This window comes from Egretta garzetta, unplaced genomic scaffold (genome assembly GCF_000687185.1).
Source record: "Egretta garzetta isolate BGI_Z169 unplaced genomic scaffold, ASM68718v1 scaffold187, whole genome shotgun sequence".
Taxonomy (NCBI): domain Eukaryota; kingdom Metazoa; phylum Chordata; class Aves; order Pelecaniformes; family Ardeidae; genus Egretta; species Egretta garzetta.
The window spans coordinates 107,245-115,691 of NW_009260342.1; the positions used below are offsets into that span (position 1 = coordinate 107,245).

The 8,447-nt window shown below is 55.1% G+C and overlaps 1 protein-coding gene across 1 annotated transcript; it reads left to right on the forward strand.

Moving 5' to 3' along the window:
• Positions 1 to 1,221: 1,221 nt before the first annotated feature.
• On the forward strand, positions 1,222 to 8,163 carry NMNAT2 (nicotinamide nucleotide adenylyltransferase 2). The gene is made up of 10 exons (XM_035898072.1): positions 1,222 to 1,302; positions 2,026 to 2,093; positions 2,814 to 2,892; positions 4,048 to 4,177; positions 4,836 to 4,916; positions 5,032 to 5,076; positions 6,416 to 6,492; positions 7,507 to 7,608; positions 7,853 to 7,920; positions 8,061 to 8,163. Exons 2-10 carry the CDS (start codon positions 2,056 to 2,058, stop codon positions 8,161 to 8,163), a joined length of 723 nt encoding a protein of 240 aa, XP_035753965.1. The 5' UTR covers positions 1,222 to 1,302; positions 2,026 to 2,055.
• The last annotated feature ends 284 nt before the right edge of the window (positions 8,164 to 8,447 follow it).

Below are 8,447 nucleotides of genomic sequence, written 5' to 3' on the forward strand. Positions count from 1 at the left end.
ATTTTCTTTTAAGCCCCCTTTATATACTGAAAGGCCACAATGAGGTCTCCCTGGAGCTTTCTTTTCTCCAGGCTGAACAGCCCCAACTCTCTCAGCTTTTCCCCATAGCATAGGTGTTCCAGCCCTCAGATCATTTTCATGGACTCCTCCGGATCTGCTCTAACAGGTCCATGTCTGTCTTGTGCTGGGGACCCCAGAGCTGGATGCAGTGCTCCAGGCAGGGTCTCACAAGAGCGGAGTAGAGGGGGAGCATCACCCCCCTGGACTTGCTGGCCATACTGCTAGTGATGCACCCAGGATGCAATTGCCTTTCTGGGCTGCAAGCACACCTTGCTGGCTCATGACCAGTTTGTCACCCACCAGTATCCCCTTCTTGGCAGGGCTTCTCTCAATCCATCCATCACCCAGCCTGTATTTATATCCTCCTGCAGGGAGTTACGGCCAGCTGCTGATGCATGAACCAGCAAAAAGTTTTCTGCTCATAAACCACAGGGTTGTCCCCCCAGTTCAGTGGAGCCACAGGCAGTGAGCTTTGTTATTACCTTGGTTTTTTTTAATCTTGCCCACATCTAAGGGGTCCTTGTCAGAAGTGATATTTGAGGTCAGGAGATCCGTCGGTCACCTTCCAGCTGCTAAGAAAGCTTTCGGCTGGTAGTCAGCAGCAAACCATAGCAGGCAAGGAAGGGAGAAATCACAGGGAGAGAAAGGATAGATGTAGTTTATGGGCAGAGAAAAACAGAAAGGAAAGGATTTGTCTGCAGGCAGTGAATGAACCAGCTTCAATGCATCACCTCGTGAGCTTGGTCTGGATCCTCCAGGGCTACCGAAAGAGCCCATCTCTGCTGAGCAGCTCACATGGGTGGTGCAGGCTCTCAGCTGCCCCTCTGGTGAGGTGGTGGAAGGTGATTTGGGGTCTGAATGTTATTTAGCTTTTGCTAAAGACCTGCTTTCTTCCACCAAATCCTCCTTCCTGCAAGGTTTGGTGGTCCCCGGGAAGGTCCATGCTCAGCATCACCAAGGATAGCACTGAATGAGACGGGCAGTAAAGATGAAGCCACCCCTTCCCTTGGTCACCTTCCCCTCCCAGCACTGCCCAAGCCAGGATGAGCTGCTCCACAGGCACTGGGCAAAGCCAGCGGGCAGCAGTGGGGCGTTGTGGGGCTCAGTGGGTCCAGCTGACTCCTCCTGCACCCTTTTCTTTGTCCTCCTTCAGAGCGAGCCCGGGATTATCTGCACAAGACCGGACGCTTCATTGTTATCGGTGGCATTGTCTCACCTGTGCACGACTCCTACGGGAAGACGGTGGGTTGTCCCCATTTTCCCTTTCTGCCTCCTACATGCAATGGTATCTCTGAAGCTAGGGGTGAGCACTGGGCCTGCACCCGTGGTCCTTTCATGGACGTCCTCTGCACGGGGCAGCTCCTGACCATGGGAAAGTCTCTGAGAGGAGGGAGAGGATGAAACCACTCACTCTTTAGATAAAAACTGCAGCAAGACCCTACAACCAGTCGATGTACTAGACAGCAAACAGAAACATTTTCACCCAAAACGGTGGTGGTCATCTTGTTGGGCTGGGGTTCTTTTGTTCATTTGTTTGAATAATTTGAAAGCCAATTTTATTGTGGGGATGGTGACATTGCAAACAGGGACCTTTAAAAGCATGTTCTGGGGCAGGGGGAAACCCAGACTAGGAGAGGAGAGAGTTTCCTCCTCTCCTGAAAGCTGTAGAAATTTCATCAAGAAACCACCATCCCCAGGTCTGGCCCCACTGCAGCACAGGGCTGAGAGTGGTGGTGCTGAGCAAATCTCACCAACTGGTGCATAACCGGGGCTGAAGCAAGGCAGGGACTTCTCCCCTCCAGCAAATAGGAGCTTAAATAAATTTCTGTGGGCAGGAGCAAATCCTTCTGGCCTGTCTCATCTGAGTGAGCCTGATGCTCTGCCCCGGGAAGGTTTGCAAGCCGAGGCTGGCCAGGGCACAATGCTTGCTTCCCATAACCATTCCTCCATCACGCTCTCTTGCAGGGTCTGGTCTCAAGCCGGCACCGCCTGACCATGTGCCAGCTGGCCGTCCAGTCCTCCGACTGGATCAGGTGAGTGGCAGGGCCTGCACCCACCATGGCACCAGCAGCCCCTGCCCCTTCCCGGGCACTGTGGTGGCAAAGTCCTGCATGCAAAGTGGAGATGCCACCAGCTTCTAGAGCTCCAGGATGATCTTTCTCCTCTCCCAGCCAAAGCTTAATTAAAAATTGGAGGCCTTCCTCTCCTAGTCCAGCAGAGAACTGATGAGAAGTGTTACACCATCCTTCAAGGGGGCCCTTTGGCTTCAGGGGGGTCTTGCAAGCCCCCTGCTTGAGTCTGTGGTGTCAGTGTGAGCCCTAAACTCGCCCAGCCCAGCCCAGCCTTGTGCTGTGGCACCTTTCCTTTCCACACGTGCAGCACCAGCCCACGGACTCTCCCCTTCCCAACATTGCCATGTAACATCTGGCAGCTGAGGTGGGACCAGAGACATCTCCAGGCTGCCCTCAGGAAACAGGGTTGTAACACGTGTAGTTACATCCAAACCAGATGAAAGCTGGTTACTTGGGTACCAAGAGTGGAAAGGTGTCCGGACATATGTTGAGGTCCCCAAAGTTATTAGGGAGAGCTGGAAGGAAGGGCTGGAGGAAGGGCATGGTCCATGGCAGAGCTGGGGGAGTGAGAGTGGCTGCTCATAGCACTGCTGACCAGCCCGGTGAGGAGGAGGCAGCATGGCCAGGAGGTCCAGGCAGTGGCCATTGCCCAACACTGTTGCCTTCCTGTGCTCCCCACAGGGTGGACCCCTGGGAGTGCTACCAGGACACCTGGCAGACCACCTGCAGCGTGCTGGAGCACCACCGTGACCTGATGAAGGTGAGGCAGCCGCCATGCCTTGGGTGCAGCTGGGATGAGGGTGTGGGGAGTGAGCAGGAGTGGGGTTACTCTTGCACCAGTATGTGGATATCAACAACCAAAACATGGCTGGGACAGACAGAGAGAAGACTTACAGGAATGTGCCTGAAATCCTGACCTGGAACAGTCACAAGATACCTTGTCACAGCTGCTTTGAGCTCCTTGCCCTGATAGTGAAAGCAAATGGTGCCCTCCAGCCGAGCCAGCAGCCATCCGAGTCCCACAAACACCAGGAGGGCAGGAGGGGTGAAGGCAGAGTGAAGGCAGGGGTGGGCATAAGCCAAATCATTAATGCCGACCATTTGCTCCACCCTGAGGGGAAGGAGAGGTGGACAGACATCCCCACTCACCAGCTGAGCTGAAACTGCTGCATGAACCTGCGGAGGGAAAATTCAGCATCTAGGAAGTCCCCAGGGAGCACAAAACCCAGGAGGAAAAGTCCCTCCGAAGCCCAGGCAGGCCTGAGAGCCGAGGAGAAAGACAACTGCTCTCGGGTGACCGCAGGGCTACTGCCAACACTTGGATATAGCGAGCAAATCAAGGATGGGAAATGGATAAAACAGCATCATACAATCTCACGGGCAGCCCAGACAGGAGGCACAGAAGTAGTATTAACCAGCCTGGTGGGATGTCCCGTGCATCCAGGGACCATGGTGTCAAGGCCAGGGAGAGCCCCTGGAGATGCCTTCCTTCTCCTGCAGGGACCGGTGGAGGAGAAGAGGCCGTGTTTGCTCCCAGGGTAATGTGTAAACCACTGGCTTTGCACCACTGATTCACCAGATGCTGTATTTTTATTTATTCATCAGAATTTATGAGCACCTCCAGGCGATAGGGGCAATGCCTGCCTGCAGGCAGCACGGCTGCAGCCTTGCTGGCCTCATGGATCACACAAAAAGTTAATCCCACCGTCCCCGTCCTTAATCGTGAGTCATTACCCACAGGGTCCTGCCACCCCCAGACCCATCCAGTGAGGTCAGATGGGACTGGGGATCCTAAAATAAGCTTGGACACCTGTCACCTTCAGCTTGGGGTGCAGAGTCTCGATACAGGGGTCATAAAGGTTTTGGGAGGTAGCTGGAGTGAAGGCGCTGTTCCAGCTACATCTCTCCCTCACAGAGAGTGACTGGCTGCATCCTCTCTAACGTCAACACCCCCTCCATCACCCCCGTGATCGGACAGCCGCAGAACGAGTCCTCGCAGACCATCTACCAGAACAACAACAACGTCTCCAACAAGCCCACCGCAGGTAGGTGGCAGCAGGGTAGGGAAGCGGGGCATTACCACCCACCCCTCACCTCCCAGCCAGGGCTGCTGAATGCTAGGAACAGCACTCGATCAGCTTATTTTTGGGTCAGGTCGCTCATCAGGCTCCATGCCCCCAGTGCAGGTTCAGGTGGGGATGTGATGGAGGGGTTGGTTAGCATCCAGCACAGCAAGGGGAGCCAAGAACGGCCAAAATGGCTGTGAACTCTCACTGGTCTTTAACTGGATGGCGTTCAGGCAGTGAGAGAACCTAAGAGAAAGGCTACCTGGTACCTGTGGCGTGCGTGCAAGGGACAAACTGGCAGGAGAGGGGATGTGGCTGGATCTCCCACGAGCCGGCAGGATGTGGGACATGGAGGTATTAGCTGGGGAGAAGAGGGGGCAATTACTTAAATCCCATAAAAACAAATGCCTTGTGATTTTTTTTAGTGATTTTAGCTGTCCAGCTGGTCTCGTCAAGGCAAAACATAGTGCTCTTGGGAGTTAAGACCACAAGAGGCAGGGGTGGGGAGATGCTGAGAGCAGTTCCCCGACCTGGGCACAGGAGTATCTCGCAAGGTCAGGGTGGCTGATGCATTCGTGCGGGTCAGTCTACCAGGGCATCATTGTCTCACTGGTTAATTTTTCCCCTTCATCTTTAGCAAAGATCCTGGGGAAGGTGGGAGAAAGCCTGAGCCGAATTTGCTGTGTTCGCCCACCCATGGAGCGCTTCACCTTTGTGGGTAGGTATAGGAAAGTCCCAGCATCACCTTGGCTTCGGTGCTAGCCCCCAGCCTTCCTCCTGGCCCCCTCTCCCAGGCTGGGCATGAGCAGCTCTCTTTTGCTTCCCTTCCCCAGATGAGAACGCCAACTTGGGGACGGTGATGAGATACGAGGAGATCGGTGAGTATGCATTGCTCTGTCCCCTCCGTGCCGGCACTCTGCGCCGCAGGAGGGCCTGCATGACAGATCTGGTGGTGAGCAAAGGCTGCCAGACCGTCATCCTGTCCCAGTGCCATCTATTGGGGCTCGGGTGAAACAGGAGCAGCGCTAAACTGGCCTGTGCACACTCCTGTTGGCAGACAAGCAGCCTAAAATAAGGGAGCAAACCACGGACACCTGGCTCCCAGCACTGGCATGGATCCACTGTGGCATTGTGCCTTGAAATTCACCCCATGTGCCATGAAACCTGCCCTCCAGCAGTGCTGTCACCCACATCCTCACATTGCCCGTGGCCCTGACAAGCTTTGTGCTCAGTAGCAGGAGGGATTTCAGCCACCCGAGCAGCCATGGTGCTCCTTTACCTAAAGTCCTTTAGGGGTTTTAGACCCACCAGGCTACCACGCTCTTGGCACCACCATACATCACCCAGGGCTCTGCATGGGGAGCATGGACCACCAGCAGCTTGCTGGTGTTTCTGAGACCCGTTTCATGGGCTAGTTCACACACAGCCTGGCACAACAGCCATCCTAACACCAGCACCATGCAGAACCCAAAGGCTTTGGCCATCTGGAAATGACAACCAGGGAGGCACCTTCCAATGCAGCCACCCCTTCCCACTCCTCCGGGCAGGTTTATGGCTCTCCTTTGGTATCTGTGCAAATAAATTCATCCTTATGGGCCCGTCAGAGCGGAAAGCTCCTTCCTGCAGCGCAATGTTCTTGCTGTGCTTACTGAGCAGCAAAGCCAAGCCTCAAAGCAAGCTGTCAGCAAGCACCAGTCCCAGCCCCAGGGAGAGAAAGGGAGGACACAGAAGTCATCCAAGGTGTGCAAGGAAAACCTCTGGTGCTTCACGATCAGCTTTGCTAAAGCAAACACAGCCATGTCCAGGGCTTTGAGCAGTCCCCTGGGTTCTCCCCGTTATCCCATGGCTGGAAGCCCCTGCAGCAGGTCACAAAGCGACTGTAGGTGCCCATAGCATGGCAAAATGACTTGCATACCTGGGGATATCCCACCTCCAGGGCTGCAGCACAGCCACAGTTTAACAGCACATAGCAATGATGACAACAACCCAGCAGCACGGGAGAGGAGCTGAAATAAAGTAGAGTGGGGAAGAATATTTCATGTTTGGTACTGGTAGGGATGTGAGATGGACCACAGGATCTTTAGCTGGACTTGTTTTGGCAGGGGAGGTCTGTGTGAAAGAGGATTCCCCCTGAGCAGTGCAGTGGGGTGGCAATAGAGGGTGCCTGCTCAGCCCCGTTTGCTCCCACCTCTGAGCTTCTCTGCTTCTTTTCTTCAGAGCTTCGCATCTTACTGCTCTGTGGCAGTGACCTGCTGGAGTCCTTCTGCATCCCCGGTCTCTGGAACGAGGCAGACGTGAGTCACCACCGCCGGGTGCCCCTCTGTGCTCCTCTTCCCCTGGCTTCTTTCCTCCTCCTCCTCCTCCTCTGCTTCCAATACCCAGCACTCCTGGAAGCCACCTGGGTCTCTCAGGACGGCAGGAGTCATGCCCACCATCCCCACCTCCTCCTCCACCCCAGCCCTCACCTTCACCTCCCCCTACACATGGGCAGCCTGAGGGACAGGGTCTTCTGCTCCGGAGTCACCAGCCCTGCCAGGCCTCCCCTTCCACAGAGCAAGCCCTGCTCCCACTCATGCAGAGGACATCACCTGGGTGCAGGTAAGCTGGTCCCAAAGGATTTCCAAAGGCTATGCTCCCACTCCTCCTCCCTTGGACAGAGCTGGCATCAAGTAGATGCAATTCCCAGCAGAATGAGGCATGGAGGTGGGAAGCAAGAGGTTTACAAAAGTTGGCCTGACATTAGAAATTAAACACATTTACAGCCAAATCAACAGCTTTCACTTAATAAAATCTGCTGACCCAGAACTCTTTCAGATGAGCCTGGTTTGTCCTGAGGTAGCCGAGGCAGTGGGAGCCATCCCCCTGCAGTGGCAAACTTGGCCACCAGCCTTGGTGCAAACTCAGGTTTTCTCTGCCCAGGGCAGAACAACCCTACAAGACCTCTGTCAGGACCAACACACCCATCCTGCTCTTAAAGCCTTCCAGCGAGGCAGAGGTCATGTCCTCCTCAGGAAATCTCTTCTGCTGCCACCCTCTTTCTACTATGACAAGCCCTCTCTAAAGCCTAACCTCAACATCTATTAATAGGATTTAACCATGTGCCTTTTTATTTCATCCACCACAGACCACTCACCACACCTTGATAAATCCAAGTTTCTGCCAAAGACTGTCCACAGATAGCCTCAAATTCACTTCCTTTCTGCATCCAGACCATGGCCCAGCTTTTGTGGGTCAGGGGGGTTGGCAGACAGCAGCAGGTTTTACACAGGATGGTTATGAAAGCTCTCTCTGTTTTGGGTTGCTCCTAGATGGAGGTGATTGTTGGGGAGTTTGGGATTGTGGTGGTGCCCCGGGATGGAGCAGACCCCGACCGGATTATGAACCATTCCTCCATACTCCGCAAATACAAAGTAAGTGGATGCACACATGGCTGGGGAAGGTTGTGAGAGGACCCACAGCCTCTCTACCCAGGGGAGCACTTCAGCCACAGGGCACAAAAATGTTTTGAAGCTAGATGCTCTCAGCTGCTGGGTGGGATGAGCAATGGGGCTGCCACACAGCAGCCCCCAAAGGCCAGCGGGGCAGGGGGGCTGGCAGGGCAGATGCTCACTTTCAGGCCATCCCTTCGCTCCTCTCTTCCTCCTTCCCCTGCAGAACAACATCCTGGTGGTGAAGGACGATTCAAACCACCCCATGTCGGTTGTCAGCTCCACCAAAAGCAGGTGGGTGATGAAGGGGGACTCCTGCTACAGTGCAGGGAGAGGGGTGCCTCCAGCCAACCCCTCCATTTCTGGGGACACCAAGGTGCCACCTGACCCACCCAAGTGGGCTCTGACCCCTTTCTCTCCCCCCACACCACCAGACTGGCCCTGCAGCACGGGGATGGACACGTCGTGGATTACCTCTGCCAGCCCGTCATTGACTACATCCTCAAGAGCCAACTCTACATCAACGCCTCCGGCTAAGCACCAGAGGCCATGCAGCGAGGCAGCCCTTGTGTCCCGCCTGCCTACAGCTCTCCATCACTTTTTTCTCTCTCTCTCTCTCAGTCCGTGTCTCCATCTCTCTCCCCACCCCATGGCCTCCTGCCCGTGTCTGCCTCTCACCCCCAGCGCCAACGCTCCATTGTGCAGCAATGTCCAGGGAACTGCAGCACAGCCCCGAGGGGAATGGTTTGGTCTCTTTTTTCGGGGAACTGCCCTCCCCCTTTTACTGCCCCCCCCCCCCCCCCACCATGTACAAGAGCGGT